The sequence below is a fragment of the Cryptomeria japonica genome, chromosome 10 (assembly GCF_030272615.1).
Source record: "Cryptomeria japonica chromosome 10, Sugi_1.0, whole genome shotgun sequence".
In the NCBI taxonomy this organism is placed as follows: domain Eukaryota; kingdom Viridiplantae; phylum Streptophyta; class Pinopsida; order Cupressales; family Cupressaceae; genus Cryptomeria; species Cryptomeria japonica.
Window position 1 is genome coordinate 305,149,286 of NC_081414.1, and position 22,956 is coordinate 305,172,241.

The window sequence follows — 22,956 nt, forward strand, 5'->3', positions numbered from 1 at the left end:
GGGGGCATGATTAGTTGAGACATTGGCATATTTTTATCCTTAGAACTCTTAAGCTTTTGTCATATTTTGATTTACATAATAGTAATGATGTATCAGAAGTTTACTATATGTATTTTAGATGTTAGCCTGAACCTATTAAAACATGTTTTGTCTTTGCCAGTTTATTCTTGCAGCCATGTTATTCATTCATGTTGCCATGCAGATTGTTTAAGGCAATATCATGTGTGAAATTAATAGATGTCCTGATTAATTAGAATATGTATGTATGTTCTTGTATGTTATTCCTTTTGAAGTGCAGGGAATAAATGATGCTGCGGTGGAAGCTCTTCTATCATGCCAGTTGCAGGAAGAGATATTCAAGGAGATGACTGAAAGATCGAACAACAAAGATGTTGAAGAGCGTAAGAAATGACAAAGGAGAAGTGATCACGCGATACTAATGATGTCTAACTCGAGTGGACATTGGTGTTGTAAATACCGCCACAGTATGTTATGACTGTGGTTCGGTTTAGATCCACATTTTTTGTAGCTTAACTCTAGCTATCTCCTTTCTCGATTAGTTATCTGCCTCTTCTCTTCAATGTGATCTGTGTTGTTTAAAGTAGACATTTTCTTTTAAAAATAAGCTCTTCATCTCTTCTCAAAGGTTAGAAAGAAAAGAGAGAAAGCAAAGCAGAGAATTTTGGAAATAAAGTTACAAGTGTTTTTGAGTTTCTTTTTATGTTGAATCATGTAATGACTTTAGAAGAACAATGAATAAAAATATGTTATTCTGAGCACTTAGAGTTGTTTTTGGGAAGCCTGGAATCACTCATCCAAGGGGGACCACTCGGTGAGTGTTCCTGTGTCTTTGTTAAGATTAGTTTTCTTCTTTAGCTGCAATAGATGTTCTTGCATTGACTGTTCCTGCAGCCATTGGAAACAGATCCACTGACTGTTCCTGCAGCCAAACCAAAACAGAGTAATTTCTATTTATCAACATTGAACTTAGCCACTATTGTTTGAATGAATTTATGTTAATGCATAAGTTTTCCTGTAGCCTTTCAATAGTTTCAATTCTTGCTTATCTTTTCCGCATAATGTTAGTTGTTGCAGTAATGCAGAGTAGCTGTTGCAGGAATTTAGTGCATATATAGTGCAGACTCATTTCAAGTATTACGTCCCTGGGTTGACAATCAAATGAACACTAGTTATTGAAGTAGTGACTTTACCAAGTGAATGTCTAACTTCGGGTTGAGACTTCAACTAGAGTTATTATTCTTATTGTTGGGTTGAACAACACCAAAGAAAGACTAGCTTAAGGATTCTTATGAGTCTTTGTACCATTTGATAGCAAAGGGAACCATTTAAGATTTATCAAATGGGTTATCAACAAAGGGTGAATAAGTTTAGATGCACAACCTTCACAACAAATCAAATAAAAATGAGACACAACAAATTGGGATGCCAATGTATTCTAGAATTGGGATATTTAAGAAACTCAAATATTGAGAAAATATATACAACATTTGTGCCTTGAGTGGTATGGCCTAGCAACTCCTCCCCACCTCTCCCAACTTCGGGAGATTTTCTTGATGTAAGGGATAATGAAAGCAAGAAAACAAACTTGAGGAAAATAGATATTAATGGGGGAAATCACTATTATAACTAATAATTTAAAACCTTTGAAGCTTGGCAAATGACAAAAGAGGAAGCTTAGAGGCTTGTGTAGAGCCTATACATTGTAAAAGAAAATACTTTTTTTATAAACTCCTTGGAATGAGTGCTCATCCTTGCTATTGTGTGTAGAAATGTGAGACTCAAATTTCTTAGAAGAGGTAACAAAAAAAAATGTGAAGAATTTTTTGGAGAGATATTCATAAGATTTGATTCACAATTAGGATTTCTCACTAAGACATTACGAAACTTCGATGCAATCAAGATTGGACTAAATTTAAGTTAGGGGCAAAAAAATTGACATAAAATGATAAAATTTGGGGGTTTCATGTGTTAAAAATGGCCAAATCATTGATCTTGCTACTAATTAAATTACTAAGATGATTTGATAGATTTAGAGTCTTTTTTTCTTTTTTGAAAGCAACAAGATACATAAATAAGGTACATGATTAGTAGAGATGAAATTATAAATAATGAAGGTTTTATGTTTTCATCATCATTGGACTACCACGTATGTTGATTTTAGACACTTACAAATTCATGACATGCTTTATTGTCTCTTCGAAAAAAAACCTATGACTCTAACATCTTATTCATTATAAAGATTAAAGACATATAACTTTATTTATCATAAAGACAATTCAATTTAGAAGGTGCATTCTTAAAAATTATCAATACAATCTTTATTTTGAAGACATGTAAATTTAATTTATTTTATTTACAACAAATATAAAATAAAAATCCGTTTTCTGTGATACGCTCCATATTGAGCTTTTACACTCACCTATCAGGTAACACGCCTGAAGACGATCGAGGCAGATTATTTGATGGTTCAGAATAACTTCAGAGAGCATACAGAAAGGATTTCCAGGCCAACAAATTCGGGCTCTGGTATTCAAAAGAAAAACGAAGCGATTATTAATTTACTGTATGATGGATTTTGCGAGAGTTCACTAAGAGAATCTAAAAAACCGAAGGCAAATAAAAAAGGACAACAATGGGCTGGGGATGGACGAAAAAGGAGAGTGCAGAGCAATCACAACCACCGGAAGACGATGATCAAATTCACAAGGATGTGCTCTTAGCTGGACGAGATGCTTGTTATAAGGTTATACCCACTATTTTTCTTGCATTTTATATACTTTTTAAATTAGGCCACTCTTTGAGTTTTGAGCTTTTCCGAATAAGCTTCTAATGTTAGCTTTATTCAGGGCACTACACACACGTCCTCCGGAGAAAATGTAACTACATGATATACTATTGAATTCCATTGTTTTATTCAACCACATAATATCGTTTATTAAAAATAAATAAATGTTTCTTTCATGATAGATTGAATTTTTGCTTTGCATTTGTTTGTTGCTTGGCGCAGGCTCGTGACATGTTCTACGCTTGTGTGGAGAAGAATGTGAAGAGTAAACCCACAGAAATTGCATCAGTGGGGCTCCTTTATCCTGCGGAATGCAAGCGTGCCAGAACTGAGTATGAAAAACAATGCCGACCCACATGGGTAAGTTCTATACCTACAGTTTAATTAGAAACAAGAAAGAAAAAAGTGGGTTGGAAATTAATTTGGGTATAGTTAGAATTGCAAACGAATGCGGACATAGGCACAACAATTTGGAATTTCAACTTGTGATTAACCCACATTAACCTAGACGATTCAGACTTAAGAATATTTGGTAAGAGAAAAATGGTTGGGAAATAGATTTTGATATTTCTGAGCCTGTATTTATTAGGGATTGTATGGAAAATGTCTGAAACTCTTGGAAATGGTATTGGAATAAGTACTTACTAGGAAGCTGAGTTCTATGGAAGTTTCTAGAAACTCCTAGAGACAGCTCAACATTTTTAGAAAACAGAGACCTTTCTGGTAGCCTTGGCAGGAAAAATGTTTTGGAAATGTGTTTTTGTGATCTAGGTGATTTTGATAAAATGTAAATTCAAAAGTCAGTCGAATTCAGTGCCTTTCAAGCTCGTGTGGAGCATTGGTAAACCCTAGTGCATAACTGCTGTCATTATTCGCAGATAAACATTAAAAAAAGGGAGAAGAAGAAAGTCTTTGATTAAAGGAAAATGAAAATCTGATGACATTTTATGACATTTGAACTTGCGACTAATTTTTCAGAACATCAAAATGTCAACTTCAAATTGCATGATGTGTACAGTGTAACTACTATCATTGTTCTGGAAAAGTTCTATGATAAAAGGGAATTAAAATCTGATGACATTTTATAACATCTGAATTTATGACTGACTTTTCTAAACATCAAAATGGTAACTTCAAATTGCATGATGTGGTTAAAATATGATAAGCTTATATTGGAACTTCATGTTTCAAGTTCTGTGACCAGCAGGTCAAGTTCACGTTCTTAAAAAATGCTACCCAGCTGATTGGGATTTACTTTGTTAACGCTTGTGCACATGCGCAGCTATTAGCCATGAACAAAAAGGGGAAAAATGATAAAGTGATAAAAAGTAAATACCATATGAGAACTGAACAATTTATGCTGTATTAGCACTTTAAAATTTTCTCGCAAGTTGTAAAGGTTGCTTGATCAGCTGTTATGTAATGACAAATTAATCTAATGGTCATCCAAGAATCTATTGTTAAAAGAAATTTATAAGCATCTAACCTGGATCATAATCCATTCTAACATAGTTTTCTAGAGCTCTGAAGTGATATATTAAAAGCTTATATTGATTAATCAGTCTGGTTTAAGTACCGTGATAATGAGTTTTTGTATGTCACTCTCCTTATCTTCTATATCCAAACCGTAATTTCCCATTCTTAAACTTCAGACATCTAGGTGAATGTCTATGTGAAACCTTTCTCATTATCTGAAGAAGATACATGGTACAATAACCTATTGCATACTTTAGCTCTTGAAAAAAAACTCTTCGATTTCTTACTTTAAAAACTCTAGCAATGTTTAGTTGTACATTACGTTAGCAATATAAGGGCAATAACCACCTTTTAAGGCAGCAATACCCATTTTAATCTCTACATTGTACAGAAATGTACAGGCAAACATTATGATTATTGAATAAAATAACACTTTCCTCCCCTAATGGTCATATTTTGACCATAAATCAAGTACAATTTTGAATGTCTCAAATTTGTCTTTTCACAAAGCCATAGCAAAGATATTCACTACTTGCTATTGAGTATGCTCATTCAATTTCTCCACTTCTTTCTATTGACCTTATTACTGTAGCCATTGTTGCCTTGACTGACTTTAGCACTTGGGCCTATTTCCATTCACAACTCAATTTTATCAATCTACAATTGAAGTGTTCTTTTCCTTTGACTGCATAACCTGTAGCTATTGTGGTGTCTCTCATGCACCTCTCCAAAGAAGAGGCAGTTGACTTAGCTAGAGGCTGCAAAACAAAAACTGCATTGCTGGCCTCCGGAAGAGGGGTGATGACAAATTTCGGAGAAGGCAGATCCTCCTCAACAACAAGCATTGATGTAGTCAAAGAAATCGTAGGAGCTGATTTCCTACGATGAAACTTAGGAACGATACCCTGCTCAAACTTATGCTTAGGCAGTTGAGGTGGGGGATTCACATCAACCGTAGCAGGTTTGAGGACCCTAGGAAAGATGCAATAGAGATGTGGAGAAGAAATGGGAGGAGTAGACAAGACTGCACTAAACACCACCTGTGTATGAAGCATGTCTATGGGCTATGAAAATGGAGGGACATTTGGGAGAGAGGTGATAAGAGGTGGCTCTAAGGAGGAAGCAATGAACATCTACACCCGCTTAAGGCGAGGTTCATCCACAACCCCCAAAGTAGCTGGAAGCAACACAAAAGATGGAGCAGAAATAGATGTAGAGACAACATGAGCAACAAAAACTGGAACAGGAACGGAAGCAGAAGGAGTAGAAGCGGGAATTGAAGACACCCTCAATCTTCAAAGCAGCCTCACGCTCTCAAGCCATTGCTCGTCGATGACACTTAGGTTCGTGCACAAGCTGGTTTTGACATAGATGGGCTCTAGGAGCAAAAGCCTGAGAAGACCTCGTAGCATCCTGCGTCACAGGGGGAGCCGTTTGTGCTGTTGCCGGTGGAAAAGAAGGCTCAACTGATGAAAGATGAGGTACCACGAAAGCAAGATCTATAGAATCAGTTGCAAACACCTTTCCTCTTTTTTCTCTGGGAACAGTTGGAGGAATAGGGGCCCTGAGAGGTTGAGAAATAGGTGCCAAAGGAGAAGGGTGAGTATGTGGCGAACACTTACCCTTGCCATACAAAGTAGGGCAAGGGATATCTGCAAGGATGGGAAGCTCAAAGGGAGGGTGGGCCTTAGACTTTGGCAACACAAGTGCCTTTCCTTTTTCTGTGCTAGGCACAGTTGAAGGAACAAAAGACACCATTGGAGGTTGCGTGATTCTCGACTGATGAGGAGGCCTACCTTGAAGAATGGGCTTGTCCTTAACTCTCAACGAAGATGGAGCGGAAGATGAAGCATGTTGCTGTACAGGAGTAGACTCAGATGGAGAAGCAAATGTAGGAGGGGCCAAAGAAATAGCAGGTTGGACTGACTTAGGTGCTAACTCCTTGGTCTTACTTGTAATATGCTTTGTACAACAAATCGCCACGGGGTAGCATGGGTTCAACTGGAGCAGGCCAGAAATGATCAAGAGAAAAGCCCCCATGTGACACCAGTGGCTGATATCTAGTATCTTGGATAGTATGCATGGTGCCCTCATGAAGAAACTTTAAACATGTGCACTACTGAGGGGATTGCATCCATAGAAATAGCAGGTTGGATTGACTTAGGTGCTAACTCCTTGGTCTTACTTGTAATATGCTTTGTACAACAAATCTCCACGGGGTAGCATGGGTTCAACTGGAGCAGGCCAGAAATGATCAAGAGAAAAGCCCCCATGTGACACCAGTGGCTGATATCTAGTATCTTGGATAGTATGCATGGTGCCCTCATGAAGAAACTTTAAACATGTGCACTACTGAGGGGACTGCATCCATAGAAAACAGCCATGGAATGCCTAGCTTCACTCGGAATCAGTCAGACTTAGGAATGATAACAAATGTGATAGAAACTGCCATGAGTCCCAGAAGGACCGTCAAGGCAGTACATCCCATAGGAGGGACAAAAATACCATCATGTGTACGAATGGTGGCCCTACACGTGACATTTTGCCCTATTCAATCTGTTGATGAAGAGAGCCTCCTCCGTGATTACATTGACTCTTCAAGAGGGGTCAACCATAACACTTGTGATAGTGTTACCATTGATCTTGGCAGGGGTGTAAAGAGGATCGGGTTCTCCGCAGTATGACGAGTCAAGAGGTGTGAATGATATATCAGTATTCTTACCCTTCTGACTTGGGGGAGAAATTGGAGTAATGGTGACCATGTTCACATTAAGGACAGTCACTTGGTGGAGGAGAAGATGATGAAGAATTAAAATTAGTTGAATGTGGAGGGAATGGGATGGTGTAGATCTGCAGCTCACTATTAATCTTATGGACAAACTTATTTGATTTATGTTTCTTATCTCCGACTTGGATGGTACCAATGTCTGTATGGTCTTGGACAATGTGTCTTAGATGCATATAACGTTTAGTATCATGACCAGTCCCACGGTGATATTGATAGAATTTTGAACCATCATACCAACGAGGGTATGGTCTGTTGTCTGGGAGAGGTCGTATCTCAGAAAGGGTTACCAGGTTATATTTTAACAATTTTTGCAGCACACTCAGATAAGAATCAGATAGTTCGGTGAACACCCAATTACAACGAGGCTCCTGTGTGCTCTTCTCAGTTGACTGAGGGATTTTTATTACATTTTCTATAGCCTTATTTTTCCTGGACCCACTTGATTGAGGAACATGTAGCTCCAAAGTTATCAACACGAGAATTCGAAGCCGGAGCTCCAAATTTAGTCATCGTGTGCGGATGGTCTATGAGAGTAGTGCAAAGATTAGAGAAAGGTGGTCATTTGTTTAAGGAAAGTTTCTCCCTTAGTGCTGGCTACAAGCTACCAATGAACATCCTCTGGAGATCATTGTTAGGCAGGGCATAAGGCATCTTAGAAAACACAGATTGATACCTCAAAATAAAATCAGTTAGTTTCTCATTAGTTTGCTGTATAGAATGAACAATGTCAGTGATAGTGACCTTGCTACCAATGTTAGCCTGAAACCTTCTGAGTAACAAATTCATTAACTGGTCAAAGGTTTGAATAGAATAATCAGGTAAAGAGCTATACCATTCTAGTGTGGTCCCTTTGAGAGACCAAGAGAATATATTGACCAAAATATAATCTTGATTATGGAAATCACTGGAGAGAGTAGTAAAGGAATCTATGTGCAGTTGAGGACCTCCATCACCATTATACCTGTTGAATTTTGGAATCTCAACCCCTTGGAGTAGGGGAGCATTAAGGATATGCAATGCAAGAGGGCCGTGACAGTAGTATGGAGGAAGCGATGATTGATTAGCAGCATTTGTGAGATTTGCAAGTTGTTGCAGCTGCCCCATATTTTGCAATATGGTATTAAGGATGGGATTGCTAGGTGGCGGAGGCGTGAAAGGAAACTTGCAGCCATACAAATGACAATTTCCACATAACCCAATTGAGAAATAAACAAATAATCACTTAGAATCCATATGCAAAGAATAAACAACAAACCCAACAAAGAGTGAGACAAGATATACCTTTGGAAAACTCTCATGTGGGAAAAACCCAGCCTCAAAAAGCATCTATCATCCATGTATTGTCAGCAATGCAACATTACAATACACCATGAAAGCTTTCAAAACCCTAGCCATCAACAAGCACTCCATGTGAACAAGCATGCAACACACATCCCATGCCATGTTTCCAACCTCCACAAATGCTAACCTGACTTACTCAAACAACTACCCTTGTATTTGCTTTTATAGACACAAGCTGTCACAAACCACCAAGTGGTATTACATTAAAACCATGTGCTAAAACCATGGGCTAACTACCCCATTGACCTCACATCTAATATTGGGTACTTTATTAATTGACTTTCCCCAATATTAAATAAATACAATGTAATATATCCCAATGTTACAATACAACTCATCAAGTGGCCCTGAGAATATTCCCTAGGAATCTTTACATGCTACATGTCCATGTGCAACTCACATAATAAATAAAATATTACAATTATAAACATTATTATTGAAAGGTGTACAACACCTATTTTCCCAACAAGGTGGAGGTGGAGGCGGATTACCCATGCCAATAGAGACCTGGGTAGTAGAGACATTACCGACACTAGCACCAGAACCAGCACCCGTACCAGCACCAATAGCAACACCAATGCCAACACTAGCATTGACACGAGCACCAACACTAGCACCAACACTAGCACCAACACTAACTGCAAAGACATGAACAATGGAAGTAGCGACAACAGAGCTAGGAGTTGGACCGGTATACACCAAGGGAATACGAGAAATGTTGATACTACAAATTGCATTACGAGATAAAGGATTGATGGTAGGGCCTGGATCAACCATATGGACTGACACTCCAGGTATAACAACACCAATTTGAGGACCAGTGATGTCGGACTGAGTGTCTTGAGGCTTAGCCGCAACAGAGGCACATGAGACCCGACAATCATGGATGATTCCCCAAGCACCTCAAGGCCCTTACATTCTGAGATAAGCATCTCTCTTAGATTATTGATGATAGAGCCTGCCTGAGGGAGGACATTTTCTTGAGGGAGGACATTTTCTTGATTAAGAAAACCTTCAAAATCACTTAGGTTCTCCTCAAGGGATTGAATTTGATCAAGCGAAACTGTTAGAGAAAATTCATGATCCACAAGAGAAGGAGATTCAGAGGGGTATTCGTCGAAGTGTTGTTCCAAGAGTTAAGTTGAGAACCAGATGTAGCTAAGCCTCCTAAACCCAGAGGAAAAGATTGAGAAGGAAAAGGATCATTAGGATCTACATTCCCCAATAACATTGGAATAGGTCTTGTAGGACTATATCTATTAGGAGGAATGCTCATTCTCAAAGTCCTCACCACAATCTCCGAAGCAGTTTGGGTCGTAAAGCTTATAGAAGAGCTTCAAAACACTCTAGCAACCTCATGAATGAGTAAGAAAGAGGTAGACAAGGAAGGTTGGTTATTTTAAACTTTGAAAGGTTTTTGCAATAGTTTTTGACAAGTTTCAAGAGGTGAGTTCAGGTTGGGTTCACTAAAATGTAGAGGAGGAAAATTGAATCATTGCGTAGGGTGGTTAGACCCCACGAGGACTCGATATCCTACTCTCCACTTCGAGCAAACCTTCAGGTACCACAACCTTTCAGTTTGCTCACTTAGATGATAAAAGAGTGTCTAATTGTGCAATAGCAATGGATAAAAATATTTAGATCACAAAGGTTGAAACTGAAAGTACAGGTTATTAGGACCATCTAGACAATTTTGTACACTCTCTATCTAGTACGTGCGTGCGGTTCAAGGATGATAGTGCAACGAGCAAACAACCTGTACGAACGAGGCACAAAAGTTCGTACCAGAGGGTGCAAAACAACCAATATATCGTACTCTTCTCTAAATATGATGAAAATCTTGAACAAAAAACTAACAGAATGAAATAGGTTGGTAAAAAGAGAAGAAGAATGGATGAATACTCATAGAGGGTCAAACAATGAAGTCTCCAACACACTCCATGTTCTTCATCATTGCACCTTGTTGATGTGTATTTTGTACACAACCAAACACAGAATAAAATACCGAAGTATCTTATCCTCTCTTGAACAAAGTTCCTGACTGCTGAAGATCTCGCTGAAGGATCAGTCGGAGTAACTCCAAGGTTCTGTTATGTAGGATCTCTACGTGTGGATAAGCTCTTTGTGGTATGATGTGATTTTGCTCTTGATGACTAAACATCTGATTCGCTTTGAATATTACTGGAACACAGCATTTCACTAGTCTAGACTTTAAAAAAAAGGAAAAAAAGGATGAGGGCGAGGAAAGGATCTAATTCTGACACTAAGAATGTAGGAGCAATGAATGATCTTTGATGAAATTCTAACTAAGTCTTGTTTTGACATCCCAGGACCATCTCCACAAGGTTAGTGTGATCTTCGGAGGAAAGCTTTATGATGTTCAGATCATCGCTACATGCATAGACACCATCAGGCTAATGCATGTCAATGAAAAAGCGACAATTGAAGTTAAGCTTAAGCTGAATGATTCCAGTTGGCTACACAAGGCAAGTCTGCAATCAACAAACTGCTAGTAGTATGGATATACGAATTTCACCATCAATCAAACACATTTCTTCCACTCATCTAATAACACGAAATCAAATCTGAGAAGTATAAAGACCATGCAAATTGTTGAATCGACCCATAGATTTCACCATTTCTTCAATGAAGTTTTACAAGTCTTTTCCAACAACATCTTGGCAACAATCTTTGCCTTCTCTTGCTATTCTACTCTAATTGCTATTCTATCAAGTGACTATTCACTATTAGCTACTATTCACCTACTATCAACTATTGACTAACTATTAGCCTTTACAAATGAGGAGCCAGGGCTTAAATAGTGCCCTCAATACAATTCAATGGCTCAGATCAACTTAAGATCAATGGCCGAGATTTTACAATGAAAACTCTAATTAGGGTTTGTTACAACAAACTTAATTCTGACCAATGAAATAATTGCATTATTTGGACCCATGTCTTCTCTGGAATAATCGACCAATGGATAACCGGGGTAGGTACATCAAAGTTTGTGCCATCTTTGATGAGTCAGGTACATTGAATCTGGACACGCTGAGGTGGGCCAACCCGACTAGAGGAGTGATGACTGAGACGCCACCTTCTCTGACACTTGCAACTTGGTTGATATTCAATTTGATGATGCCGAGAAGCTAACTTTAATTAACTCTTTTAAGACTATTTGCTTCTCCAATGGACCCTTGCTTTGACCTCCTTTGTCTTTGATGTGCAGGATGGATGGTGTACCTTTCCTTCAAATGTTGGACTGGAAGAGGTCGTCCTTGATGATGCTGGGCTGGAGAAGGCAGTCCTTGATGATGCTGGGCTGGAGAAGGTCGTCCTTGTTGATGCTGGACTGGAGAAGGTCGCCTTTTAACTGCAAGACAAACAAAAAGATGATTAAGGACACATGATAAATTCATTTCAACATAGCATTTTCAACTTAAATCATCAACGAAAAGATGTCAACATGAAACTTGCCCAAGATTTTCTCCAGGAATAGACCCTATAAGAATTTCGCCCTGGACCCTTTGGAAGGGTCAGGAGCGAAATTCCAACTTTAGCTCAAAATTCACATTTTTGAAGGTCAAACATCTTTCCAAGGCATTCCACATAGCTTTTCTCACCCTAGTCCAGGCTTGACTTAGCACAAAATTTGGAGAAAAGGATGGTTTTAGTGTTTTTCGCTCTGGACCCTTTGGAAGGGTCAGGAGCGATTTTCAAGTTTTGAGCATGTTCCTCCATTCTTTCAACTTCAATTCTCCTCCAAGACTAAGGACACATTGCCTCACTCCTATCTAGGCCATAAAAATCAAAATTTCAACTTGTCTTGCAAAGAAAGTAGGTGATCCTAGGATTTTCGCTCTGGACCCTTTGGAAGGGTCAGGAGCGAAATCCTTGGTTTGGGCTAATTTTCATCATTTTCAACACCAACTAACTTTAAAAGGCAAGAACATGTCTCCTTGCACCCATCCAAGCCATGAAAACCTAACGTTTGACTAGACTTGCAAGGAAAATAGGTGGTTTTAAGAATTTCGCTCTGGACCCTTTGGAAGGGTCATGAGCGAAAATCACTTTTTGGCTCAATTCCTTCAAGTTTGATAATCATTGTTAAGTCAAAGTCATTCCTGAGGACCTCTCCCATCAAAACTCGCCCTAGTCAGCACTTGGCTTGGCACAAATTTGGGAAAAAAGGTGATTTAGAGAAAATTCGCTCTAGACCCTTTGGAAGGGTTAGGAGCGAATTTCTTAATTTAGGCTTATTCCTCCATCATTTCAAGTTGCACTCACCTCAAAAGGCTAGAAAACACTTCTCCTTTCACGTCCAACCCAAGTTTAACTTGATTTTGCAAGGCAAAAATAGGTGATTGAAGGATTTTCGCCTTGGTCCCTTTGGAAGGGTCAGGAGCGAATTTCCTCCTCTGGCCTAAAATCATCATTCCTGGAGACAACAATCAACTCAAGGGCAATCTTAAGGGCATCTTTCACCTTGGTCTAGGCATAGTTTAGCATAAATTTGAAAGGAATAGGTAGATTTTAGGTTTTTCGCTCTGGACCCTTTGGAAGGGTCAGGAGCGAAAATCTTGTTTTCGGGCTATTTTGCCATCCTTTCAACTTCAAATTACCTCCAAGACTTAGAACATCTTGCCTCACTTCTCTCCAGGGTATAAAAACCAAAATCTTGACTTGATTTGCAAGGAAAAAAGGGTGATCTTAAGAATTTCGCTCTGGACCCTTTGGAAGGGTCAGGAGCGAAAATCTCATTTGGCTTCAAAATTTGCATTCTTGGTGACCAAAATCCACTCCAAAGCAATCCAAATGACCTCTCTCATGCTTGTCCAAGCTTGGCTTTGTTCAAAATTTGGAAGAAAAGATGATTTTAAGGATTTTTGCTCTAGACCCTTTGGAAGGTTTAGGAGCAAAAATCTCTTTTAGGCTCAATTCCTTCATCTTTCATGGTCTCTAGTAACTTAAAGTCACTCTTAAGGGCAACTTCCTCTTAATTTTGCCTTATCCCACATTTGACCTAGCAAGAACTTGATAGCAAAAAGAAGTTTTGAGAAAATTTGCTTTGGACCCTTTGGAAGGGTCATGAGCGAAATTTTCATTCTTGACCAAAAATCATTATTTTTTCAACTTGAAACTTCTTTGCAAGGTAGGATTTCATCTTTCATCTTTCATTGCCCTAGGAACAAGGTTTCATGTCCAAGAAAGGTCAAAAAAGTAGGGTAATAAGGAATTTCGCTCTGGACCCTTTGGAAGGGTCAGGAGCGAAATTCACTTTCCTGGCTAGAATCCTTCATTTTCATAACTTCCAAACATTCTCAAAGGCTAAATCATGCTCATTCTTCTTCTCATCATGTCTTGGTCATCAAGATTTGGCTAAATAAGGAAAGAAATGCCTCTTAGAGAGATTTTCGCTCTGGACCCTTTGGAAGGGTCAGGAGGGAAAATCTTAACTTGGACTAGATTCTTCATTTCTCCCTTTCAAAACGACCTCAAGAGGCAAAGACAAGTTATTTCTCTTCCATCCACGTCATAACAAATCAAAACTTGATCTTCTTCATTGCAAAAATAAGAGCTTTTAGGAATTTCGCTCTGGACCCTTTGGAAGGGTTAGGAGCGAAATTCCAATTTTGGTCCAAAATCCTTCATTTCTCAACGCTTTCAAACACTTCAAAGGCAACAAGATTGTCCATCCTTCCTTCCAAGATACCCTGCAAATCAAAAATTAGTCAAACTTAGGAGGAAATGAGCTTTAAGAAGATTTTCGCTCTGGACCCTTTGTAAGGGTCAAGAGCGAAAATCTCATTCTAGGCTAGATTACTCACTTTTCAAACTTCGAACCACCTCAAGAAGTAAACTTAGATCATTTTCCACCTGAGGAAGAAGGTTTCAAGGTCAAACAAGGTAGCAAATGAAGTTTATGATGAATTTCGCTCTGGACCCTTTGGAAGGGTCAGGAGCAAAATTCTCCTTTAGGCCAAAATCTTGTTCTTCAAAATCAATCAAACTCCCTCTCAAGGCAAAAACATACCCATTCATCTCCCATCAAGCCAACGCCTAGCCAAAATAAGGAGGAAAACAAGAGTTATAAAGATTTTCGCTCTGGACCCTTTGGAAGGGTCAGGAGCGAAATTCCTAATCTTGGCCAAGATCCTGACTTCATTTTCACATTTCTTCATTCAAACAAGCGTTTTTACTTTCATTCAAGCCTAGGAATGTATTAGTTCTAGGTTTTGGTCAAAGTAGAATGTCTTATGGAGAATTTCGCTCTGGACCCTTTGGAAGGGTTAGGAGCGAAATTTGACATTTTGGACTCTCCGTCAGGATCATTTTATGGAATATAACATTTAAGTATACTTATACTTTAAGTTATATTCCATATATACTTTCAGGATGTTTGAGAGTGGTTTCAGACCTCCAGGAGTTATATTGCAAAATCTAGTTTTTGGAGGATTCTTCAGTTTTCTAGACTTAGTCAAATTTCAGGATCAAGACATTCCAGACAGCCAAATTTCAGGATCAGGGCATTCCAGACTTAGTCAAATTTCAGGATCAGGACATTCCAGACAACCAAATTTCAGGATCAGGGCATTCCAGACTTAGCCAAATTTCTGGGCATTTGAAGATCAGGATGACATTCTAGACTTCATCACTCACCAACTCGACCTAACTCAGACCTTCAAGAATGATACCCACTCACAAAGCAAGACACAATTAGCAACGAGAGCAAAACCAGGCCCTAAGGAAGACTCTCAAAGAAACCCTAATTCTGGGGCACCTGCTGACTCCCCTGGCTCAAGCAAAGCCTACCATCCTATTGATCCCCTGGCGACACTCAAAATGCAAAGGCTAACAGACAAACCCTAAACACCTAGAAAGCAAACCCCAGAAAGCAAAAAAAGTAGGGGTCCCCATTTGTAATGGGGCGATGTGTGAATACGTCACAACACACCTGCACACATACGAATGAGGACAAAATGTTGGGGTGGCTGTGATTAGAGGTTTGCCATAGTCAAACTCCTGTTTTGGTGTTTCCATCTCCATGGACAGCTAGATAGATAGATTTGGATAAAGGAAGTAAAATGATACAAAGGGAAATAAACGATAATGGAAGAACAATAGATATGTTGGATAATGAGAACAAGATAACCTAGGAAAGGAACACTTCTCTCCAACACTAGAAACCAAGAGCTTGATGGAGTGAAGAAGAGTGTAGGCTTCCCAAGTTGGCAGAGCTTCACTATGAGCAACAAAGGAGATGAGATGAACCAAGAAAATGCAAGAGGCTGTGCGAGATTGAGAGTGTGAGAATTTCGAGAGAGCTAGAGAGTCCAAGAGAATGTCGGAGAGAGTCAAAATGAAGTGAAAATGGCAAGTTTAAAGGGACTGGAAGTCGTCCCGAGGTTGGTGCGAGCCCAAAGAGGAGTTACACTGCTAGAATTAGCAAGTGTAACATCCCAACGGTCACCTTCAATCGTGGATATTTGTGGGACAAATGTGCAGTGCACAATCTGGACCAAATGGTCGGGAAGACAGGCATTGTAGATGGCAAGGAAGGCTGAGCAAGCTGATGAGCTAGAAGCTCGATCATTGTTTTCAATTTGGCTAAAGCAGAGGCCAATGCAACGTGAAATTGCACAGGGTTGAATTTACGACATTACACTTCCTATTAGGGAAATTAGGCAACCATAAGTAGTTTAGTTGAAATTTGCAAGGGAAAAAGTGAACTTGTCCTTTCTTCCTTTAGAAATGATTTATGTATGGGGCATATATATGGGTATCAATGCCTCATTCATAAGTCTAAGAGGCTAACATTGTCGGTTATGGGTATTGATGTTGGTTTTGTTTTTGCTTTATCCTTTGCGGACGATGATGTCAATCATAATTAGGTCAATGAATAGGATAGGAGATTACCCCTACATTTATAAAACAAACATTTAAGTTTATATCTTGTCATTTTAGTCTTCTACATTAAATTTAAGCTACTAGTTTGTCCCTTACCATGCATGAATCTAGTTCTTGTTTGTACTTAGTTTGGATTTGAGATTGTTTCATTAGAGGATTTTGTCAAGGTGTGGGCAAGCAATTGTGGGTTTGTCCTAGGCATTTCCATGAAGAACCTAGTAGAAAATTAGTGTACTCTTCTTGAACCCTCTGCAAATTGCATTGAAAAATTAAAAAAGATCTTTAATTACAATAACATCCCTCTATAAATCACATACTCTTCTCACACCCTTCTTGAACAGAATGGTGGCACCATCAAATATATTGCTAGCACCATTGATTTCCTTCATTTTGTAGACATGATGTGATGCAACATGAAGTGGGGAAACTTTCACATGCAAATTAATGACACTTTGAAGCTACTTGTCAAGGTTGACATAGACATGATTTGTATCACTAAACTCTGTCATATCCTTGTTCATGTTGGAGAGAAGCTTGAGGCCTCTGAACTAGATAAGTGGATTCAAGAAATTAAGGTCGATTTTGAGGGTAAAATTTCTTATGAGGAATTTATTGATATGATGATGGCCAAATGATTTTAAGCTTTTTTTGGAAGCATGTAAGGTAGAGGATTTTTTTTAGCTCCTACAAGGTAGGGTTTTTATAGCAGAAGAGAGAAGAGCTTTTTAGAATAACTATTCCCTCAACTATTAGATTGACTTTTCAACAAATTGAAAAAAAAAGGGGAAAAGTGTTATGTTTTAACTGTGATAGCAAATATAGTCAAGGACATAAATCTACTAAAAATAAACTATTCTACATTAAAGGGCTGAGTGAGGAAGAAGATGGCAATGAAGAAATATTAGAATTTGGCAATGAACTAGATGAGGAATTAGGTCAAGTTAGTGTGTTTCTTGAAGAAAGATAGAGTAATAGTGTGATAGACTCGCGAAGCACTCACAACTTCATCAACAAGAAGTGGTTGCTCATTTGAATTGTTTTATATATTTGGCCCCATAACTTGAGGTCATGATTATTGATGGTGGTATTGTCAATTGTTTGAGGAAACGCCATAGCATTGAATTATCCATGGGAGAGTATTAACTTGATTGCCCTATATTTGCTATCCCGATGCATGTATAGACATTGTGTTGGGAGTCTAGTGACTTATTGCATTATGGGACAATTGAGATCAACTTCCAAGAGTTACTCATGCGTTTTCACTTAGAAGACATGTCAACCAAATTAAGAGGGTTGCAAGTAAAGTCTTTGTAGATAGTAAGCTCTCATCAAATGCAAAAGATGCTTAACAAAGGGGTAGATGGGGTTGTAGACCTATTGTTTTTAGTAGAAGCCTATTAGTCAAATGTTCTTATATTGCTAGTGCTACAAGCAGTTGTAGATAGTCGCTTAGTAGTTTTTGGAGATATGCCAAAGGGATTGTCTCCTAAAAGAGATCACGATTCATACCATTCAACTAGTCCCAGGGAGCCAGTTGCCCAACAGTAGGTTATACAAGTACCCATATGAATAGAAAAGTGAGATTGAGAAGATGGTACAAGAGATGCTAGAGGTAGATATCATCAGACAGTTAGAGTGCTTATGTAGAGAAAAGTGAGATCAAGAAGATGGTACAAGAGATTCTAGAGATAGATATTATTAGGCATAGTCAGAATGCTTACATACAGAAAAGTAGAATAGAGAAGGTGGTATAATAGATGCTAGAGGCAAATACTATCAGGCATAGTTAGAGTGCTTACATACAGAAAAGTAAGATCAAGAAGATGGTACAAGAGATGCTGGAGACAGATATTATTAGGCATTGTCAGAGTGCTTACTCCTCTCTAGTGGTAATGGTGCTAATGGTGCACAAGAAAGATGACACCTGATGGATGTGTCCTGATTATAGAGAGCTTAACAATTACACCATAAAAGATAAGTTTCTAGTTCTAGTAATTGATGATTTGCTAGATGAGCTTCATGGTACTATTTATTCTACCAAACTTGATTTACATTTTGGTTATCATTAAATCATAATTAGAGATGAGGATGTCCATAAGATAGTTTTGCAAACCCATGAGGGCCACTATGAATTATTGGGGATGTCTTTTGTGTTAATGTTTTGTAGCTTCGGTCAGATAATTCTAATTGATGAAATCAAATGCTTAATTGGCCTAGGCCTATCGGCCTTAAGCATTTGATATCTATCCTCTACAAGTATTAATCCATTATTTGCATTATGTATTTAATAAGATTCTTGCTTAAATATTAATCTTGAAATATGATTATGAATTAATCATATGTATATAGTTATATAACTATACATTATTAAATATACACATATAATTAATTTGATTATATCAAATAACATTTATCATATGCTTATCGATATTTACTATCGATCAGATTATATGCGTTTAGCAGATCATATTAACAATGTAACAAATGCAAATTGGTTACCAATAATTATCGACTGCATTACATTACGTATCGGCGTGTTCTTACACGACCGAGAGACATGTCTCTACGTGGACATGATCCACGTGTGATGTCCCCATCTAAACAATCAAAACATGTTAATGCCCGCTCTAAAATAGAATTTAATAATAAACAATAATAATACAATTAAAATATAAAAATATCTATATAAAACCAATTCCTTGTATAGAAAGCCTTTTGACTGATTTCAGATGCATAAAACAATTCACATATAATTCAGATGCTATACCTCATACAGGGAATATTTTCTGATTATTTCTATTGTTAATCCTTGGAGCTGATATTTACAGTTGGGGCCTTTTCCTTGTGGGCCCCACTTCTCCCTTCTTAATGGCTGGTAGCTGAAGATAATGGAAGGACCCAAGAAAACACAAATAAAAATTTCTCAACTCACTTGTTCGTTGAGCTTGATTGCTGCTGCTATTTCAAGTGTCTAGCATATCAAATGGTAATCTTTGTGGCAGACCTGATCTGACACATGTCAGAATGGTGTCCCTAGCAACAATATAAAGTCCTTCAAACTCTTCTGAAGTGAAATACGAATCACACACTGAGCCATATAACTTCTTGTCTTCACTCACACATAACACAATTTTAAGGCATATCGTTTCCTATGCTGTCGAAATAATAATCTTCAGAAATATTATTGGCCACGCTCAAGTATTCATCGGATGCCATAACACATAAGCCCGATCAGGAAAATATTCAGTCACCACATAATTCATATAAACTATCTAACCGACAAATAACTAAATGGTGCGATTAAGCATCCAGTGTTTATTAACCTATTTGGATTTGAAGGCTAATCAATTACATAGTGAGGGGATGTGAATCTAATCGATTATCATAAAGTTAATGAAATGGTGCGATCAAGGATAGATAAGAGAAGCGATTACAAAAAGGCAAGAGACGTGTCTCTTTAGACGCTATTCCTCATCATACATTAAGATGATTCGAATTCTTTCCAAGGGGGAAGGAATAAGGTGGTTTATGAGTGGTATCGGTATTTGAATTTGCTCTAGTCGAACATCTGCCTTAGGCACATTCAGGTTGTATGGATTAGAGGAATGGAATTGGAAATCAGAGACGACACCATTTGCTGTAAGGGAAGAATATATGATTTATCTTTGCGTCTGAATGCTCAAGTAGAATAACAGAAGTCTGAATCAGCATTCAACCAAATCTCTTAAAAGATCACAGTTAGAACAGAATTCATCACGTAAGCAAGAGGATCTTGTATATCAGGAACAGCGATAGTCGACATCTCATCAATCCATTACTGGAGACAGATATTAGTTTGACAAGGACCTGAAGCAGTGATCAACATACTACTTCAGTTTAACTGTCTTGTATCATCATCAAGGATGATGACAGAGATTGTTTGCACAGTATACTGCGCATATATTTCAAGGAGATATCAGAGATAACAGTTGACCCGTACATCAATATTGATATATTCTTTTAATCTTGTATAACATAAGATTCATCCTATACATACCAACATATTACGAACTGTTTACATATCAGTAATTCATTACAATTGCAATCCATATACATAAGACTTACACAGTTAGTTGAGCACTGGGAGCACTATCCTTATGCAAGCTCGGTCAACAATCCAATTCTTGCATAAAGGGAAAGGTGCAAATGTGGTGTGTTGGAAGACAATCGTTATATATATTTAATTGTAAGAGCGTTGTCAATGAAAGCATTATATCAGAGGAAGTGACAGCAAGAGATTTGGATTATGTATCATCTACTCCCAAGAAACTATCAAGATAAGTTTAATCCTCTAAATTATTCTTAGAATTTTAAGTTAAATATTATAAGGAAATATATTCAATTTTGATAAAGTTATATTTATCAATATATTACGGCTCTCACTTTAAGTTAAAAATGTTGTTTCAGGACTAAATGATGGTAAACCCCAAAAGGGGACATTACACCACGTAGAGGCATGCCTCTACGAAGGCATGTCTCTCTTCTTATATAAGGAGGGAGACAATCGTATTGTGGACATACAAAATAATTACAGTGCAGAAATAATTACTGCCTCCCAGAATATTGCAGGCCATTTGCTGTTGGAAATTTAATACATTAATTGATTCTATTTTCATGTAAAATTGCAATAATATTAATATCAGTTTTAATTGATCATTGTACAGCAGTTCATGTTAAATTAATTGATATACAAAGGAATCCTTATATTGATATAAGAAGTGGAAATTGCATTAATAAGATTTAAAAGATCCCATATTCAAATCTGATATAAACATTAACATGGTATCAGAGCCAGGTTTAAGGAAGATCCAATCAGATTTGAGTCTAAAGGCAGTCAAAATTTATCATTTGAATTTATTCAAAACACATACTCTTCTCCTAATGGCCAATGGTGTTAGATTCGAGGATCGTCTTGAAGGCGCCTCCAACTTTGTCTCATGGAAATTCATAATTATGATCACATTAAGAGAGCAAGAGTTAGAAGCCTTTGTAGAAAAGGAAACAACTATACCAGATGAAGAAGATGAGAAGAGACAATGGATAAAGAACAACAATAAGACCATGAAGCTGTTAGTAGACGCAGTCAAGGATCACGTAGTACCTATAATCTCCAAGTTAGATACATCATTCAAAATGTTCTCAACATTAGAAAGCATGTATGAAATAAACAATACTAGCAGGGCTCTATCACTAAAACAGAAACTTGACCATATGAAGATGAACAAAGGAGAATCCATTACATTGTATTTCATGAGGATCACAGAATTAAAGGACCAACTCTCCACCATTGGTCACCTTGATAGATAGCAAGGAGCTAACTATGTTAGCATTAAATGGATTACCTGCTTCATGGGAAGGATTCATACAAGGAATTAGTGCTCGCTCAAAACTTCCAAAATTTGATCGATTAAAAACAGATTGCATTCAAGAAGAATCCAGGCTAATTGCAAGGGGGGATGGTCATAGCCCTATCAATGAAGACATTCATGTGCTGAATTCCTCTTCACACAAAAAGGGAAAGAAAAAGAACGTCAAAAGGAAGAAGGACAAAGATTCAAGAGGAAAATACTCATCCAAGAGGAAGAGGGATATGACCAAAGTACAATGCTTCAGATGTGACCAATATGGGCACTATGCCATAAAGTGTCCGGACAGACCAAGACCTCAAGCTAGTGTTGTAGAAGTTAGTAAGTCAAGAATAGAGAATGATTCAGAGAAACTTGTGTTCTACTCAGCTCTTTCAAGTCAAGTATCAACTAACCCTAATACCTGGGTAATTGATAGTGGAGCATCACGTCACATTACAAGATTCAAAGAACACCTTGATAGCCTAATAGAAAATTTTGATGAGGAAGTAACTATTGGGGATGATTCAAGTTATCCTGTAAAAGGAATTGGGACCTGTACTATAAACCTAAATTTAGGCATCTCCCTTCAACTCACAGATGCATTATATGTCCCAGGGATAAAGAGAAATTTAGTCTCCATTTCAGCACTTGAAGACAAAGGATATAGAATCACCTTTATGGAAGGAAAGGTCTTGGCATGGCCAAAGAACTCAACCATCAAGAAGGCCTATACTATTGGAGTAAGACGTGGGTGCCTCTACAAACTTTGTATTTCCTCCTCTCAAGCTTTAATGCATGAGTCAACAAGCACAAGCGAAATTTGGCACAGGAGGTTAGGACATCTTCATTTCCGAGCTCTCCCTTCAATTGAAAAAATGGTGATAGGTCTACCTAAACTAAAGCAAAATCATGAAGGAACATGCAAAGGATGTGCTCTAGGGAAAAACACAAAAGTTACGTTTCACACCAGTGATAGCAAATCTAAAAATGTGTTAGAAATTATTCATTTTGATTTATGTGGACCCATGTCTATAACCTCTTTAGGAGGATTTTTGTATTATGTTATCTTTGTAGATGATTTCTCTAGGAAGACATGGATATATTTTTAAAATGTAAAGAGTCAGAAGAAATCCTTATGAGATTTAAGGAATTCAAGGCTCTAGTAGAAAATATATCTGGTATGAGATTAAAATACTAAGAACAAATAATGGGGGGGAATATACTTCAGATAACTTTAAAAACTTTTGTAG

At 37.8% G+C, this 22,956-nt stretch overlaps 1 protein-coding gene across 3 annotated transcripts in view; it reads left to right on the forward strand.

Moving 5' to 3' along the window:
- The first annotated feature begins 2,401 nt into the window (after positions 1-2,401).
- LOC131078950 (uncharacterized) overlaps positions 2,402-22,956 on the forward strand; it is a 105,433-nt gene continuing 84,878 nt past the window's right edge. The window contains exons 1-3 of one of the 3 annotated variants that reach the window (XM_058016797.2): positions 2,402-2,764; positions 2,868-2,897; positions 3,029-3,166. In XM_058016797.2, the coding sequence (XP_057872780.1) occupies positions 2,654-2,764; positions 2,868-2,897; positions 3,029-3,166 (279 nt within the window). In that variant the 5' untranslated portion in view covers positions 2,402-2,653. The remainder of the gene's footprint in view (positions 2,765-2,867; positions 2,898-3,028; positions 3,167-22,956) is intronic. The other 2 variants (XM_058016800.2, XM_058016798.2) reach the window with 2 other exon arrangements.